At 41.2% G+C, this 18,395-nt stretch overlaps 2 protein-coding genes across 4 annotated transcripts in view; both read right to left on the bottom strand.

The window, feature by feature from the left end:
• Window positions 1-991: 991 nt before the first annotated feature.
• nmt2 (N-myristoyltransferase 2) lies at window positions 992-9,368 on the bottom strand. 2 transcript variants are annotated; one of them, XM_005937620.2, is made up of 12 exons: window positions 8,980-9,368; window positions 8,548-8,662; window positions 7,734-7,875; window positions 7,165-7,283; window positions 6,987-7,078; window positions 6,783-6,899; window positions 6,501-6,671; window positions 5,926-6,034; window positions 5,660-5,830; window positions 5,409-5,576; window positions 3,910-4,047; window positions 992-3,471 (listed from the first exon to the last, which is right to left on the bottom strand). In XM_005937620.2, the coding sequence occupies exons 1-12, from the start codon at window positions 9,090-9,092 to the stop codon at window positions 3,451-3,453; spliced, it is 1,476 nt and encodes a 491-aa protein (XP_005937682.1). In that variant the 5' UTR covers window positions 9,093-9,368; the 3' UTR covers window positions 992-3,450. The 2 variants fall into 2 exon arrangements, with proteins under 2 accessions (XP_005937682.1, XP_005937681.1); XM_005937619.2 differs by having other exon boundaries at window positions 8,548-8,665; window positions 8,980-9,364.
• A 1,542-nt stretch (window positions 9,369-10,910) lies between these two features.
• The window catches only part of fam171a1 (family with sequence similarity 171 member A1), a 26,119-nt gene continuing 18,634 nt past the window's right edge, over window positions 10,911-18,395 (bottom strand). For both annotated transcript variants that reach the window (XM_005937612.2, XM_014338490.2), the window contains exons 6-9: window positions 17,897-18,013; window positions 17,643-17,757; window positions 16,925-17,042; window positions 10,911-14,927 (exon numbers count right to left, since the gene is read on the bottom strand). In XM_005937612.2, coding sequence (XP_005937674.1) covers window positions 13,350-14,927; window positions 16,925-17,042; window positions 17,643-17,757; window positions 17,897-18,013 — 1,928 coding nt within the window. In that variant the 3' untranslated portion in view covers window positions 10,911-13,349. The remainder of the gene's footprint in view (window positions 14,928-16,924; window positions 17,043-17,642; window positions 17,758-17,896; window positions 18,014-18,395) is intronic.

Below are 18,395 nucleotides of genomic sequence, written 5' to 3'. Positions count from 1 at the left end.
GTTTAAAGGATCCCGAAGCGCAAGTCCATCTTTTCAGTCAAACTGCAAAAGAAATTTCCCTCGTAATGACCATAGCTGGACTGGCCATCGGCCCACCGGGCAAGGTGATTTTTCGTGGAATTACAAAAATCTATTGAATCATATTTACTTTGGTGGACAGAAAAAAAATAAATATACCGTTTGGGCATATTTATACCTGACTGAAGTTTGAATTTCAATTTGTCCACAATTAAAGCTGGTCTGCACACATTGTTTTTTATAGAGGCAATTACGTTTTTCCTGGTATTTTGATAGTGCTGTTTGTTTTAAATGGAGCTTGTAATATTTGACCCTCAAATGAAATATATTTCCTCTATATCATAGAGAGGGCTGCCTTTACACCACCACCATCTTGGAGCTGTTCTGCTGGATTACTCGGGTACTAAGTAGAAAGTAGTAGTACATTCATGTTGAAATGTAAGCAGAAGTTTTAGCCCTCAGGTAGGCAAAAATGAGCCAACTTAATGATTATTTTCCAAGTTTAGTTTGCTGTAAATATCTATAAATGGACAAAGGTACTGGGAGATTACATCACTTGGTTGAATTGGGAATGTCTTGATGCCCTCCTGGGAAGGGAGGTCTGAGTGCCTCTGCTTAGACTGCTGCTCCCGTGACCCGGATAAGCAGAAAATCGATGGCTGGAGGGGAAAGATTAAGATCGATAGAAAGATCCTTTATTAATCCTTTGCAGGAAATGACATTGCCTCTGCAGACACAGACATAACACCACACATCCCAAACAAAATATCAGCTCCATTACTTATTTCTAATAAAATTAGTATTAATAAATAGAAAAGATCCCAGCCTGATGGTGGAATTGAACTGAGGACCTTTTTGCTGTGAGGCAATAGTGCTAACCACTGTGGTGCCTGAATTACAAATACTTAAATTCAAAATATGTGCTGTGAAAAAGTGTTTCCTGCAGTGCGTCACAAAGGAGTCATGACTCGTGTTCCTTTTTAAAGTGAGTTTATTCAATCAAATATCCATGCTGGTATAGCCGACGTGTGTTGAAACAGATTGTTATTTGCATGGGGTCATGTCTAAATGATGCTGGTACAAGTTCTTCAGCTTTTTCACAGCTTACAATGGAATCGAATAAAAATATTGTTCTTCAGTTAGAGAAAGCTTTATGACATTTCAAAAGTACACCCTCCCTCACCCCACCTCCAAACCTAAAAAAAAAACAAAAAAACAAAAAAAACAAAAAACAACCTTTAAATAAGGCAGGTACTTCTGACAGAGTTCTCGCTAAAGGGCGTGGCTAGAAACATTGATGCTATAAATCAATGCAGCAGCGAAACAGACATGCTCAGAGTTCATTCAGACAGCTGCAAGCAACACATCTGTGACACAGCAACATCCATGAGGCACACAGCTTTGACCCAGCGACCCACTCTCAGTTAAATTAATGCCAGGAACACATTTGTAGAAGATAACGTCATTCAACCTTTAAGTGATTTTTAAAAAGAACAACAACATCTTTGAGCCCTGAAGCACCAACAGGACAAATATTTATCCTCTTCTGGCTAATCTATAAAGGGATGATTAGAAAAGTACATCAAATATTAACAATAAAGTCATTAAAATAAAAAGCAGCCTCTTTACCTTGCAAGTTACGCAGAGCCCCGTGAACATTAAGGAACTAAAACATTTAAATTAACCAGCAGCTCCACCACAGACAAAAAATAAAACAGTTTTATCAAAGATCCTCATCCAGCTCTTAAATCACAAATCTGACAGTGATGTTTGTTTTAAATACTGAAAAGGAGGAAAGAAATGATGTAAGACATTAAAAAAAAGAAGGTACAGTTATAAATATCACAACCGTTTCACGCACTTAGCTGCACAACACATGTAGAAAAAAAACAAACATACACAAAATACAGTATCATTAAAAAAAATAAACCCAGAGAAGTCAATGAAAGCGGATCTGGAGGAGAGGACACTTCAAGCTGATGCCACTGCACCCGTGATTAAACAAGTCCTTTGTTTAATAAGCACAGAGCAGTTTATCCACTGCTGTGGGTCGCAGTGACCAAAGTAACAGAAGATGTGCCCTGTTTGCTTTAACCGCTGCTGAACAGAGTCCTTCCATAGTAAATAAACCTCTTTTTTTTTTTTTTTAAACCTGGCTCTAAACAGAAACTTTAAATTTTTTTGTATAAAATCGAAGTTTTTCCCCACGTTCACCGGCGTCATTCTCACTGCCCTGCTTATGCACTGACCAGACCAGCTCCTATTACTTCTAACTGAACAGCTTTACTAACTGGACAGCACACCACTGACATGCAAACAACCCTACGCTTGGGTTTGTTACTACAAAGAGTGTACAACCAAACATGTTGTTTTAATGTATTAAAAAACGCCAGCTCTAGAAACGGTTTTATAAGGTGAAAACTGCGCCCGTCCTTCATAAAAAAACCATGGCTATTCAGATTCTAGGGCAATCCCATCTGATTTGAAACGAGGACCCATTTATTTTGTATGTTTAAGAACGGAGTAATTGTGCTTCGTTTCTGCAATACATTCATTAAAAAAAATAAACAAACCCCCAAACACTTTGAACAAACTCGGTGACTTCTAAGCTACTCATGAGGAGAATACTTTGGATCAGCCCTCCCAAACCCCTCAAACTCACACTACACAAATAAATATGATCTGTCTTTAAATGTACAATTAACTACCATATGCTCTTTAACAAAACACATGTATATCAATGCACCAGTGGGATGAATCCTTTTTTCCTCCCTCTCAGTGTTTGCAGTTTGTCATTTTAAAAGTTAAGATCAGCATTTCTAATTCTACTGAGGCCCAAAACAGCCAGCAGAGACACTCGACTGACCGCACTGATATGAAACTGGAGCAAAAATAAGTGCAGCAGGAGCAGGAAGGAGGAGAAGAAAGGGGTTTGGGAACAGTAACTGTATGGACAGGATAAATAAAATTACAACAGTTGTTAATTATGTCAGGTCTTGCTTGCTTAGTTGATTATCATTTACATAGTTCCACGTAAGTAAAGTTAAATGACGTGCCGGTCCATTGGTGTCTACTGAGGAAGAAGAACTTAAAACAGAATACACAATGTCAAGGCATCCTCGAGTGTCAGACCGGTGTGTGTGTGTTTTAAACGTGAGCGCTTATGTCAGGAGCGTTGTGTCGTATGAGTATCTCAGGCATAGCATGACTTCACATTCAGGATGTTGGATGGTTTAAGAGTTTTCACCTCCGGGTGAACTGAGAATGTTTTTGATGATACAAGTGCCGAGTGAAAGCTCCACTCGGGCGCCAGGTTGGATTTACTGTCGCAGTTCTCATTGTCTAGCTCGGGCCACCTGCGTGTCCAGGTAAGGTATTTCCAGAGATCGCTGAGAGCCTCCCGAGTTTATGCAGCTGCCGTGAAGAGAGCTGCTACTGAAGGACCAGGCCAACCTGAAACACACAGATCAAGCTTTTTATGATCATAGGCTAGCAAAGCAAGTGCAAATCATCACCCTCTACCTCCGTGCTTGACTGCTGGTACGAGGTGTTTGCACTGATAAACTCCACTTTGGTCTAATTTGTCAAAAGGACATTGTTCCAAAAGTCCTGTGTTTTTTCCCAGGATACATCTTTGCAATCAAAACTAGGCTTCCATGATCTAAGGCATACTTAATCATGTCAGAGGAGGATTTCTCCTTATCAGGCCTCTGTGGATTTGCTTCAAAGCTATAGACTTATTTGACTGTGAAGCTTGCACAATCAGGCACAAGAAGCAGCTCTACTGAGATCTGAACCAAAGACTATTTCCACTTTTTCCACTAATTGTCATGGAGTCTTATCACAGGATGCTGACCAATAGTTGGTGTGTGATTACCACCTGAGACTGACCTTATCAGGGTCCATAGGGGGACATTTCCAGTTGTAGAGGTAATACTGCAGATTTCCATCTCCTATCCCAAACTTGAGCTTCTCCAGAAACACCTTATTCTCCATTAGGTCCAAGGCATTGAACACATCAAAACCTTTCTGTTAAACACAAAGAACAAACACCATGATAACTAACACAGCAGCAAGAAAATTATCAAAAGTATCTGGGGAAACCCTGCTCTCAGTTTGCGTTTGTATGCAGAGCTCAGAGTAGCCTTGCCAGCTGGTTGACACCAGGCCCGTACTACGAAGCAGCAGGATTTTAGCTTATCCCAGAAACCTTGGGGGTTACCCCTGGGTTTTCTGCACTATGAAAGTGGTTCACTTCTTCTCGGGGTACATCGCCATAGTAACTTGTGCTGCAAACCTAATCTGAGTTATATTCCAGTTACATCGCCTACTGACTGATCAAGTCTTGTGAAAATAGCTTCACCATTCATTTTATTAGTAATAAATACAGTTTATTTCGTTCAATTTTATTTCTTGAGTTTTTTTAATCAATAATATCATGAATATAATCTGGACACCCATTTCTACTTGACTTCATATCAGTCGCAGGTAGCCTAAGTCTACATTTGAATTCTGTTTTTGTTCTTTACATGCTCTTAGACCATTCAACACCATCGAGGGTGCAGCTGAAAAAAAACAAAAAAACAAAATAAAGCAAAACAAAAAACAAGACCACGATATGCAAATCTGAACACTGGACTACGTGATTATAACCCATCAGATTCTCGTGTTTCTTAATGGTAAAGTTGTGATATTAGTAAGTCTGTTAACTCACACAACTGGCATTTTTGTTAGCTTTTCTTTCTGCCATCAAAATAGGCTAAACTTTGTTTTTCCTCTCACACCCCTGACTTTTCTGCAGCAGCTGTGTCACCTGCATTCTCTATTGTGTGTAGCCTCTTCATATTTTCTAATATTGCAGTTTACTCTTCATTTGTAAAATCAGACACTCAGCTTCCGGTACAATAAAAAGTTTGACTGGTCAGATGTCCTTGTATCTAGATCCAGAAACTCTGAATCAACTTGAGTGCTGATGTTAGAAGAAGTGACTTGAGATAATAGAAAACTACCATGGAACTTGGTTCTCAGCACAGAGCCCTGCTTTGGCCTCAAATAAATAAAGATCAGACCGGGTCAGTCTCTCTCACTTTTATCCTCTACTGCACAAGTAAAATGTTGGATCATACTCTCACTCCTCATCTATCTAACCAAACATCACTGACTCCCAATGATTTATAAGGCTTTGCGTTAAAAAAAAAAAGAAAAAAAAAAGAAAAGAAAAAAAAAGTACATAAACCATCTTGGTATTCATAAAATAAAATATCTATCCATCTATATAATGAGTCTGGTCTGTATTGCGTCTTCTTGTTGCTGTTTATGTTTATGTCACTGTTCTCATCAGCTGTTGTCTTTGGTACTGGCAAGTGTTTAAAAGCAGAAAGTAAGATTACCAGTTTGGCCAGGATCAGTGCATCATTCATTAAGTCCAGTAGCGGGGTTTGTGTATGAATGTTGTAAAAAGAGTAAGCAGCCTTCAGGCTCCTATGGAGAGGGTGATGCATCACAGTCGAGGGCAAAGTGTAGAAACTAGTGAAATCTGTGAGAATGCCACCAGCACCCTGAGGGAAATAAAAACAAGAACAATGTCACTTTAAGTGCAGAAGAGCCATCAACATCAGGCTGCAAATCTGAATCCACACACCTCTACTACATATGTGTCAATTATGTTGTCCTGTGGTAAGAACCAGTGAGCCACCTCCTCCTCTCCCATAGAAGGAGCAAGTTGGAAACGTCTCAAGTATCTCTGTAGCAGTTCAGTAACCTGACCGACGTCGCGCCTTTCCATCGGCCGCAGACCTGGAGTCTTGGTGCTCTGCACAGGGTGGAGAGAGCAAAATGAAAATCTCTAAGAGTTCCTGCCATCAAGAGGAACAGCGAGATGCAGGACTTATGAGTGTAAGTGTTTACATCTGGTAGTCTGTAGAGTTTCATGGTTCTTTGCAGGGTCATGTTTCTGCTCAGATGGGAAAATTTAACTTCCACAAGCTTTCTAGGGTTCAAAGAGCGGTGCCAGTACCTGGGGATAAAAAAATACCCAAAAAAACAAAACAGGAGACCAAGATTAAAAAGAAAAAAGGAGTGCTTCCTGAATTCAAAACACTTCCACTAGATGTGCTCTTTAGAAGAGATACGTATAAGCTAACATATCAAAAAACAAACAAACACCAGGGCACTCTGTTTCATTAAAAAATTAAAATGCTTATATTCTCATGGCACTGAATGGCTGAATCTTTCTAGTGTTGTTCCACCAATAGCAAACCTATGGTTAAGAGTGGAAAACTTGACCAGTAAAGTACTGGTGGAGTTTTACTGGTGGAAAAGATTCAGAGTAGACTCAATTTTCCCCCATCAGAGCTTTAAGTTAAATATGACCATGCCATGAGTATAAAGGTATTTTAATTTTATATGAAAAGAGAGTGCCTTGTTTTATATATTTTAACATGCTGCCCATGTGCAGCATGTGTGACTAGTGAATAACATACCTGCATGTAGACACGGGTTTAGGCAGCACAACTCCGGCAGTGTATACGGCCTGAAATATTCCTTCTAAGTTCACTCTCCTTGTTATCTCTCTGATGAGCACAGGAGCAACGCGCTTTGAACGCAGCTTCTTATGAACACACAGGAAGTTGATTTCTACCATCCTCTTCAGCCTGGAGCCACAAGCGAGAAAAGAAAAGAAACAAAAGGATGGATTGAATGAGTAAAACACTTTCCCCATCACTGCTGTTCTCAAATGCATACAATAAGTAATGAACACTCACGTATCATAGACTCGTATATCTGCAGGGATGGCACTGATGAAGCCAACGAGCTTCTTATTTGAAGACACTCTCACTCCGCAATGCCACTGTGGTAACCAGCCAGGTGGACGTAAAGCCCTGAGAGGGGAAAAAAATATTTTTATTATAACCGCATACATTTAAAGCTACTGTACTGCATCATGTGATAAACATGAAGAAGCTTACCATTTAAGAAAGTTTGGAGAATAATCAAATCTGAACATGTTATCATCATCCTCCACATAATTTTCATTTAACAACGTGTACAATTCCTTCAGCTGCAAAAGAGCGTGACAATAAATCATTCTGTTTTGATTAATCTGATTAATCTCATTGGTGTATTTTGAACAAAGACTGCACTTACAACATCTGCATTACTGAGATCCAAAGTGTCCCACATAAAGCCTTGAGGTAAAGAATATGGCTCCTGTCTGATGTTCTCTTTGTCAGCCTCAATTGGCCCGTGACTCGTCACAACTTCATCTACAAAAATAACACAGCCTTTTGTCAAAGGTTTGCAACTGTTTTCCAATCACCACACTTCCACGGGACCTCATAAAACTCCATGTCCTTAAACTGTGAGCAATGCACAAAACCGCTGATGGCATCAGACTTTATATAAATCTGCTGCTGTTTGTCCTGCGTCGACCCCCACAGCCTGTGGCTGCACAAAGGCCTGACTCGTTGGGTCATGGCTGTTATGGAAACAGCTTGATCTAATGCTGCTGAGCATGCCCAGTGGGAATGCATGGACCCCTACTGTACATTGCAGCTGACATGTTTCTAAGATACTGGCCTAAATCAGCAGACTGAGGAGATAAAACCAGCAGATGGCGCTGGTGCAGAAAGAAAAATAATTTCTGTTGACAGAGGAAATAATACCAATTTAAACAGGAGTGCAGTTCATTTAAATGAATTTAACTAAGTACTTACTTAATTTTGGGACAGGCTGAGTATCCCAGAACTGGTACTTGTGCTTGGCTGCCTCATCTATACTCTTTGCTGGACCCTGGCAGGAAAGCAGCTCCATAGCTCTTTGGATGTCCTGCAGCTTCTGGATGGGCAGCCCAGGGTTCTGATTTAAAGCGGGCACACATACACAGATTACTTAATGTCTGTATCACTCAACCAAACACTGGATGCTTTAAATAATCTAAATGTAGACGAGAGGCAACATCAGAGTGCATGCAAATAAACAGTCTTATAGTCATGTTTACACAGGTCTTTTCCTACACACTATACTCCCACTGAGCAAGAGAAACCGGATTAATCATGTCACTGTATAAATGATTGATGAAGTCAATGATCTTTAAATTATAAATGCAAAAACCCAAATATGACAGTCCCTGTCATTAAATCATTTGGTTAAGCTTGATTTGCTTTCTTCATCCGATCAGAACATCAGAGTCTGGATGTAGTTATTGTTTATTTTTCTAAAGCAGCATGCAGTATGTAGAAATCTCACAGCAGGCTAAAAGTTTGTGATATATCCTTTTAGCAAAATAAACTACCTCATTCTAGAACCTCATTACAGAATACAAACAGGGAGCATGCCAAGGCTGGAAAACCCTTACCGACCATGACACATTGACGGCAAACAAGCTGAATTCTGGGTTGTTGCTTTCCCTTTTCTTACCCCTCCTCTTTTATTTTCAGGATATTAAAAGAACCTTGTTTTGTATTGTATCCCCTGCCCTAAAAAAAGGGTGTGTGCACTCTTTTCACTGGGTCATCATCACCATCACACCTTGATCTCCTGAGAGTCCGAGGCAGAGTCAGACTTGGCTCCCCCCGAGCTTGGCTTCTCTTTCTTCCTCTTCTGCTTCTTCTTCTTCCTCTTGGCCCCCAGCTCTCCCCCTGGACTGCTACAGACATGAAAACAAACGATGAGGATGGATGCTGGCTAGACCCGCACACAGAGCTAACGTTAGCTACCATAGCAACGAATGACAGCTCAGCTACTTAACGTTAGCTAGCTAGCGGTTTGTCATAATGGTTGCCCGCCATGTCATTCAGTCGGAGAGCTTTAAAGAGGTCACAACGTTATAAACAGTTCAAGACGGCCTGTGTTTGCTGTCTGCTAATACTAGCAGGCTCACTGCCTTAGCCGCTCACAAGCAGGCTGCCTGGAATAACGTTACTGCGTTTCCCCGAGCCGACCGGACAGGCCACCCCTCACCCTTGCATATGCTCATTCTCCTCCTCGTTGTCTCCGTCTATCCCGCAGGTGTCCTGGTCGTCCAGCTCCAGGCTCTGCTGACTGGCTGCGGATTCACTGTCCTCCGCCATCATAAAAATGTTTTAAAAATATAGTCAGCCACCGTTTAACAGAGCTAACGGGGAGCGGGCGAGAGATGGAAAAAACAAAGAAAATGTCGAAGGAAATCGCGCCGCCTAGAGGCCAAAGGCGGGAACTCAGACCTGAGCTGCTGCCTTTAACATGAAGCCAAGTGGTACCCAAACTAGACTTTTACCTTATTTCAAACATATAGCCATTTAAATGTTATAGACACTTTAGACACTTGTTTCTGATACTGAGAGGGAAAATAAATACATATTACAAATTACAGGTAATAAAAAAAAAAGACAAAAATCTAAAATTATTTTTTTAAATAAGAAAATACAAAGTAAAAATAAATTGTCAGTTTTTTAAAACTAAATACTGGGATATCTGCTGGACTATCAGCAAGTGTGTTCTAAATTCATACTATCAATGAGAAAAACACGTGCAAAGTAGCACTTTTTGCTATTTCAACATTTTTAAACACATTTAAATTAGGTAAACAAAACCATCCTGGAAAAGAATTGATGATGTAGCAGAAGAAACAAAAAGCCTAAAGGTTACAATTAAATAAAAATACCTGTTTAAATGTACAAAAAATATAACAACTCTGCGCTGCATAAGGCATGTTTTAGACAGCAACTTCAGGGATTTGATATCATTTAGGATTATTCAGTTTTCTTATATCAAATACATATAAAAACACACAGATCCCGATCAGTTACTTAAGTTAATCTAATTAATCCGTTAATAAAAACCATCCTCAGTGAGTCTGGGAGTGTTGGTGTCCTTATGGAAGGCTGTAGTCAGGACCATGGAGGTATAACTGATATGTTTTTGTAGATATCTGACCTATCTGAAAATAAAGATGAGAAATGTTTTTACCATTGTATGTTCTCAAGCTTTATAATGATAAGTACTACAAATAAATTTGTTTAAAAAAAAATGGTGAAAATTACCCTCAGAAAGGACATTAATTTACGCTCAATGGCGATTTTGTTAGGTACACCTACTCTGTAATGCAAATATCTAATGGCAGCGGTTTGGTGCAATTAGGAATGCAAGCATGATCAAGATGACCTGCTGAAGTTCAAGCCGAACATCAGAATAGAGAAGAAAAGTGATTTAAGTGAATCTGACACAGAGAACCACCCTGTGTGTAACCAGGCTGGTCTAGACAGGTCAATTTAACAGTTTCTTTAAAAAAAAAAAACTGGCAATTTACTGGGATTTTTCTCCACACAACCATCTCTATAGAGTTTACAGAGAATGGTCGAGTGAGTGGCAGCTTTCTGGATGAAGAGGCCAGAGGTCATAGCCAGATTGCTTTGAGTTGATAGCAACTCAAATAACCACTCGTTATGACCAAGATATGCAGAAGCACAGAAGCAGAAGACCACACAGTCAGCTAAAAACAAAAAAGTGAGTATACAGTCCAACACTGGACAACAGAAGATTGGGAGACGTTGCCTAGTGAGTCTTGATTTCTGCTGCAACATAGATGGTAATGACATAATTTGGAGTAAACACCACAAAAGCATCGAGCCATCCTGATTCTACGGTTCAGGCTGGTAGTGTAAAGGTGTGCGGGACATCTTCTTGGAAGCCGTTGTGCACCTTAATACAAAGATCATATCGTCAAACAATGGTGTAACCGGAGATTCCCATCATGGATATGCAGCCACCTGAAAGCAAAAAGGGCTCCCAGCTGATTCTAGCAAGGTGTACCCAATAAAGTGGCCCATATGAATACATTTTAACTACTATCTGGATTAGCGTATAAAGAGATATAGAGGTTTAATTTTGCAAACAGATGCACACTCAGTTAATTCCAGTTTGGCTGTTTATTCAGAATAACAGGCTTCAAATATAATGCAAGCATCTGATTTACACACTCAAAGATACTGTATTGCTCATCCACCCTAAAAGGGGAGATTGCTGTGTGGGAAACTAAAAGAGAAAAGGCCATTCATAACACAAAGACACACATTATTTTGATAAGGCAGAGGTAAGGAAAGACTATACACACTCTGTAATATGGCTGCTTTGTCTATGTGAACCTTGACTGGATGCATGTTGATCAGTCAGCATCACCTCAGCCGCCACTGCAAAACACATTTCAGACAAACGTTCACCCACAAAACACAAAAATAAGAAAATGCACTGAAACGACCTGCAGTGTAGTTTCACATATCCAGTGCCACACACACGCACGCACGCACACACATAAAAACAAAACATCTTTAACTGCTTACTCTGAGGGAGACTGAACTCTTGCTGATTACTGTAGAGGATTTTACGATTGCAGCAGCTGGTAGACATTTTCTGAGATGTCTGCAGTGTAGCTTGTTATACGCTAGTGCTGAGGAAAGTTTACTGCATGCTTTCTTTCACAAGCAGGAGAGAAAGTAAGGGCTGAGGTAGGAAGGAGGGGGAGGGCGGACGAAGGCAAAAGGAGGTGAGAAATAAATAAGGTAATCAGTTGCTGTAGAGTCAGGCTATTCAAAGGCACTTGGATCGTGGGTGAGTGGTTCAAATGGAGGTGAAACACAGCAAGCAAATACAGTTTGCATTTCAGGTAAAAGGTTATCGAGCGTTTGCTTTTATAGCTTAAACGTTAAGGTGGGTACGGAGGAAAAGCCCTTAACATATTTAAAAGAAAAAAAAAAAGCCTATTCTCAGATAAAATACTTCATGTTTGGCAATTAAAATTATAATGATTAAAATTACAAAAAAAAGGCATCAAGCAGCCATATAAAAGTTATGCATAGCCTTCAAAGCAAAACATAAAAAATACACCAGTCAGTGGTTCAACAGTTACAAAACCCTTCATACCAATATCCCTCACAACTAATTTGGGTGGCTTTGAAGTGGTATTACATCCTTACCCACCAGCATAGCGGTGTGTCACATTATCTGATTATGCTACAGAGCAGATAGTGGTTAAACCTCCTCAGTCCAGAAACCTTATCTCCCACAAAGCCTTCTGATGGGCTAGATTAAACTCTAGCAACATACCACCAACCGTTCAAAGTAAATCCCTCAAACACGGCTGCCCCGTTTTGCACAGATGTTTCATAATCTCAGACATCAGTCAGTGTGAACAAACCGGGGTTATGACCTTCAAACGAGTGTTGCTGCATGTTACTAGATTAAGCTAATGGACTGAGGACAATATGGCTCAAGAAAGAAAGTTTTTTGTAGTCTCGGATTTTCCATGAACCACCCATCGACTGCTTCTACTACAGTTCATTTATGCTTGCAAGGCTATTTATTAAAAAGGCATATATTTGTTGTGCATAAAATATCCTAATTTCGTGCCTCCAGCGTCTTTATGTCTCCCCTCAGGCAATGTGTTCGCCACGCCTGACGAGTGGTCTGTTTATGTAGTGTTTCATGAAAAGTGAAGTACAACAGTGGTCATTAAGAGTCTAGCAGAAGTGTTCATTTCTCAACCAGATGGGCTCCCAGTGCTAAAGTATTGATTCAGTGCTATATTAAGAACAAACGGCTTCAATTTAAACACATATATCCTTCATGTTGTGGTCTGAGCAGAGGAGGAGTTGTGGTTAACGGGCAGATTTACACTCTTCCAAGTCTGTTTCAAAGCAGAACCGACATGCACTTGTGTTTCCTGATCATTTTTCCTCCTCCTAGTACCTTTCCTTCTCCACATAGTGCCTGAAAAGATGCTGCCTCTGAAAGTGAAGTGTATTGAAAAGTGGAGGAAATAAATCACAGTTGCACTCCCCAGAATGGATGCATTCAGCCACATTAGTGGACAGGATTACCACTGAGCATGCCTCTAATGTGACTTTATGAGTTGCCTAGCTCACTAGAAAATGCTCAAAACAGCAATAATAAGAACACGATGACACTTTAACCTCAACAACACCACTTCTGCTTGGATCAGGACACCTCATTCTTTGAGCATGAGTTGGAGGGGTGGGGTACAGCTTTTTATCGTTGCTTTATGGCACGCATACTGAGACTCTCTCCCATGTCTGAAATGTTAAATATTTAGCGTGCTTCTCATTTCAACTTGAAGATCAGTTTTCACTGAGATTTTATGATTAAACCTTACTTAACTTTGCTCAACATCTTGTTAACTTTGATTAATTTTTCCCAGAAGGGGAAAGAGATTGTTTAATTAACGCTGATTTTTTTTTTTTTTTTAAAAACAGCATGGCAACTAAAAAAAGCCTTAAACTGGCATTCTACTTCAAACAGACTTGAAAAATGTGAATCTTTCCTTTGTCATCTGTGAATCATTTGAGGTTGAAGGCCAGCAGGGGTCGCTCCTCCCTCCTTTGCCAGGGGCTTTTCTTCTCCTCTTCTGCATCATCGTGTGCTGCGTCCTCATCCGGAGACACTGACAGCAGCGCGTGATCAGTCCTGAAAGTCACTCCCTCTGGAGTTGGCAGGGGCGGAGGAGAAGTAGGGGATGCAGAGGAAAGTGAGGGTGGCTCCTCCTGTATTTGTACTCCCTCAGCTGTTTTACCCATTGCATCCCCCTGCCCCTGATCCACTCTGTTACTCTCTCCTTTGTCTGACAAGACAGGTCCAGATTTGCTGCCCTTGTGGGTGCACTTCTCCTCCTCACAGCCTCCCACGTTCAGATCATCCACAAACACCAGCTGAGTGTAGGCCGAGGCTGGCGTCGCCCCCTTTGATCTGTCTTTCTCAATCCCCCTTTCCTCCTGCTCAGCATCTCTCCCCCTGCGCCCCACTCTTGGCTCGTTCAGGTCCACACCCGAGTCCAGACTGGCATCGTTACAACTGCCATGCCTCCCTTGACGGCTGCTACCTTGCTGACCTCCTGCACTTGGTGTGCTGTTGTTGTTGTTGTGGCACCCTGCCCGCTGGAGATCGATGTAGGAGTGGCGAATGTGAGCATTGGAGCGTCCATCCAGGGAGACAAACCAGGCTCGTGGGTGAGGCAGAGGCTTCCCTCCTCTCAGCTCCATTAAAGTCTTTTCAGCCAGCAAGGTGTCCTCGCTGTTTATTTCCACAAGACCCGACTCCCCGAGAGCTCCTGGAATAGACAGAGACTCTGACAGGCCTGAGATACCCTCGCCTTTACTCTGCTTTTTTGGACCTGGGTCGCAGTCAGTGGGGGTTTGCCCCAGGGGCTGCTGGGAATGTGAGGCATTGAGCTCAGCCTGGATGGTCTCTAAGTCACTCTGCTGGTCAGTCTGCAGCAGGAGCGCTTGACCAGACAGAGGGTGCTCCCCAGGCAGCCGCATGTAGTGTGCTGGGATTACAAGTGTGGGTCGCACTCTTGAGTAGCCTTCCCCTCCACTCAGCAGATCTACAGAGCCGCAGCAGAGCAGCTGGCCTGGCCGGGAGAGCAACTGGGGACTGGGCCGCTCCAGGTGGTCCACAGACCGGGACAGCAGGTGGTCAGCAGCCCTGCACTCACCTCCCTCCCCTCTGCTGGGGGAGTGCGGAGGAGATAAAGGGGAGATGCAATCAATAATCCCAACACTGCTAAGCTGTGTAGCTGACACTTGACCATGATTAGTGGATGACAACGCATCTGAAATCTGGTTGCTAGATGAACAGAAGGAGGTGTATGATTGACGGTAGCCCCTCTCTGTCCCCGATGATAGAGCAGCCCTCAGTTGAAACGTCTCTACAGACTGTCGGTAGTCTCGGCTGCGAGGCGTCAGATTGCCCAGAGATGATCCGTGGTGGCTGTTGTTGCCGAGAGAGGAGCGGCTGTGTTTGTTTTGATGGATAAGGCTGTGTTGACGTTGATTGTCTCGGTGCTCATATGAGGAAGGCTTGAGCATCGGAGTGGTCATGTCAGGCTCAGTCCCCGTGGAAACAAGCTCCAGCTGCACCTGAAGGCAACAACAAAATTCAGGTGTGAGAATGTTTTTAAATACCATCACATGAAGCAAACCATAACAAACACTGTAGTTTAATTTCAAACACGTAGAGTGCTATAGTGTGAGTAATTCATGTGTTTGGTCCCATCTTGGTGTTCTTTTGTGTTAAGAAGGGTGAAGGAGGTGTGTTGTTATCCATAAAAACAGCCTTTTCATTGGTTGAAAAATCAAAATGAGGGGAAAAGCATAAACATGGCTGCAGCTGACAATTTTTAACATTTTGAAACACTCAGGTTCACTTTATTACAAAGAAGTTCTTTGTTATTATGACTCCTGTCTTCTCTGCTCCAGGGGCCAAGTTAAAGGACCAACCACACAAACGCAGCTACAGCACAATGATCTCCACAGCAAAGCTCTGCACAGGACCAACCAACAACCATACAGTGCACTTAAGGAGCACAGGTTAGCATCGATACACGTTTTCCTTCCTAGGGGCAAGCTATGAGCAAGTCAGGTATGTTGAGCCTAAAGCCAGAGCTTTCAGTTTTTACCCATCTAAATCCCCATAGCAACATGTGCTGAACCAGGTACCAAGGTCTTTTTTCCCCTCTTTTTCATGGGCCACATATTACTGCCTTTCCCTTCATCGACAAGCTGTAAAAATGATAAACTGATGTAGATTCTATGTTCTATAGAGGTTTGAAAAAGTGTTTACCCCCTCCCTGATTTCCCTTTTTTGTGTTTGGCACACTTAAATGTTTCAGATCATCAAACAAATTTAAATATTAGACAAAGATGACACAAGTAAACACAAAATGCAGTTTCTAAGTGAAGGAGTTGATTATGAAGTGGGAAAAAAGTCCAAGAAGTGATTGCCCCCAAAACCTAATAACTAGTTGGGCCAGTGTCAGTGTTGTTTCTCATCTGTTTCTTTAAATCGTACCGTAATGTGTTACATTTTGAAATCGTTTAGCCCGCTTCACTTTGTCAGGTTCTATTTGAGCGATTTCTTAATTCAACAGGTCTGACAGTAATCAGGCTTTTTATTGAAACTGAACTCAGCTTTCAAAATCACAGTGGATTTATGATTTAACTACAAGGACAATTACTTTTTCACGCAGGACCAGACAGGTTTGGATAAATTTTCTGCCTTAATCAATGAAATCATCATTTAAAAACTGCATTTTACTCGGGTTCTCTTTGTCTAATTCTAAAAAAATTGTGTGATGATCTGAAACACTGGCAAATATGCAGGAGGCAAACACTTTATACACCACTGTATATATGAAAACTGTTCAGTCACGCATTCCCACAGTAATTAATGAAGGTATAATAGTTAGTTTAACACTGCTGAACTACAGGTAACAGAATACAAGTTATTTGTAGGTTGTCTGTGAAGGTTCTCAGTCATCCAGGTCATGACTGAGAAGTCCAGACGCTTATTTGTAGGTTATTTATCCCGAGGAAACAGCGCATGTTAACCTAATATGATGTAATGTCATGATTAATGTAATGCAATTTCCTCATTTTATAAGGCTATTAGACAGAATCAGTTTAAGGTTTGGCGCTCTAACCTGCAGCTATTTCACATTAGAAATAACCAGAGTTAACAGAGTGGTGAAATAAATATATTTACTAATTAACTAAAGAGTAATTTTAGCAGTTTTTTTCTAATACATTAAATAAATAAATAAATAAATAAATAAATAAATAAATAAATAAATAAATAAATAGGCTGAGGTAGGCTACACACAATCAGTCTTTTTGTGCAGAATAAGAGTGAAATAATGTATCAGACACCCTGTTTTAATGTAGCGCAGCCTGATCCTGAAGTAGAAAGCCTGGGTGTACAAAGAAAGCCTGGCTATGCAATACGTCCTTTAGAGAACATCCAAAATATTGAATATTTAGTAAACGACTTTGGTGTGTTTTCTATTTCCAACACCTTTAAACAGTCATTAATGTGCAAACTCCTTAAACTGTGCCATCTGATCACTGAGCAAACACACCTCATTGCTGATGAGGTTAAGGTGAGACATGGACGTGGCTTGGTCCCTCTTACTGCTGTCCAGTCCAGAGGACAGCGTTAGCTTGCGGTGAGACCCTCGTGGCTTTAAACATCGACGTCTGGGTGAACACAGACAAAGAGCACGTTTAATCTTTAAAATCGGAATAATTACACACAAATGTTTCTAATGGTGAAAAATACATCCCTGACTTTTTGTTGGAACAAGTTGAGACTGGACAAGAGCATTTGTGAGGGTTTTATATTTACTGTGTAGCGCAGCTGCCCAGGTCCAGATTGTTTACATTTGATCAACATAAAAATTATATTACTGCCATGTGACTTACTCTGGAGAACTTTTATTAGTACAGGGCTTTGTTTTCTGGTACTGTTATCACAACTGAAGAAATAATAAACGTGTAAACCTAGGCAGACAGAAGGATGACAGATGGTGCTGGATTCAATAAAAAAGGAATGTATTCAAAAGAAGTATTGTTAATGTTCAGTTAAATGTGGCATACAAACACTCCAGCTCTTGAGATGAGATAAGCCCAAGCTGTCCTGTCGGCCTGCTAAGGTAAATTTTGGAACAATAACGGAGAAATAAATCCCAAGCAGCAGTACACATGTTCTAGCTACAGACTGACATCATTTTCACTAATTTAGATACTAATCTGGAAACTCCTGCTATAGTCTGTGTAAAGGCAAAGTGTTTCACACACCTGCAGTAGTACAGCAGGAGGCAGAGCAGACAGAGCAGGATGAGAGCCATGCCTCCCAGTATGGCCAACAGAAACACAGTGTGGTACGTGCTGATGTCCTTTGCAACCATTGGACCTGTTACAAAGACATGTGTTGAAGCACCAGAGAAAAAGCTTTTTGGTGGAAGTCTGCAGTCAAGTAAACCACATAAATGACAGAACAAAAATATGTGTTTTGTGAAGTAAATTTAATTTGTGTCTATGGATTTTCTTACCGGTGTGTAGAGACGACATGGCGGCCACCCAGTACCCCAGCTGAGGAACAATGTAGGTTAGACTGAGCTGGTTTCCCTCCCTCTGCACCTGAGCCCAGCTGCTCTTTATCCAGATACCTAAAGACACACAAAAGAAATCACAGTATGTGGAAACAAACTTTGTAAAGGTTACTCTGTGAGGACTGGCTGCAGCAACTGCTCACCTGCCTCCCCTAATTATGTAAAGACGGGGCTCGATGGAGTTAAGACAGCTAATCTCTTAATGTGTTAGGAGTAAATTATTTATGCTCAAGATCTTAGCCAAATGATAGCTGTTTGGATAAACCAGTAGATTTAATTACAGTATTTCACTCTGAAATATTTGTTCAAACATAAGAGTAAAAGTTTTACAAGTTGGTAGTGAGACCTATAATGTAGGGCAGGGGTGGGCAACTCCAGGCCTCGAGGGCCGGTGTCCTGCAGGTTTTAGATGTGTCCTTGATCCAACACAGCTGATTAC

Source organism: Haplochromis burtoni, unplaced genomic scaffold, assembly GCF_018398535.1.
Source record: "Haplochromis burtoni strain Fernald_Lab_line unplaced genomic scaffold, NCSU_Asbu1 Contig_230, whole genome shotgun sequence".
In the NCBI taxonomy this organism is placed as follows: domain Eukaryota; kingdom Metazoa; phylum Chordata; class Actinopteri; order Cichliformes; family Cichlidae; genus Haplochromis; species Haplochromis burtoni.
The sequence above is the reverse complement of the archived record's forward strand: the minus strand, read 5'-3'. Positions and strand labels throughout refer to the sequence as shown.

Coding starts and splice junctions, on each gene's coding strand:
- nmt2 (XM_005937619.2), bottom strand. CDS start 9,092: ATGATGGCGGAGGACAGTGAATCCGCAGCCAGTCAGCAGAGCCTGGAG. Junction 7,079..7,164: donor ATCTCAGTAATGCAGATGTT/GTAAGTGCAGTC, acceptor GCTCTTTTGCAG/CTGAAGGAATTGTACACGTT. Junction 6,672..6,782: donor GATATACGAGTCTATGATAC/GTGAGTGTTCAT, acceptor TTGTGGCTCCAG/GCTGAAGAGGATGGTAGAAA.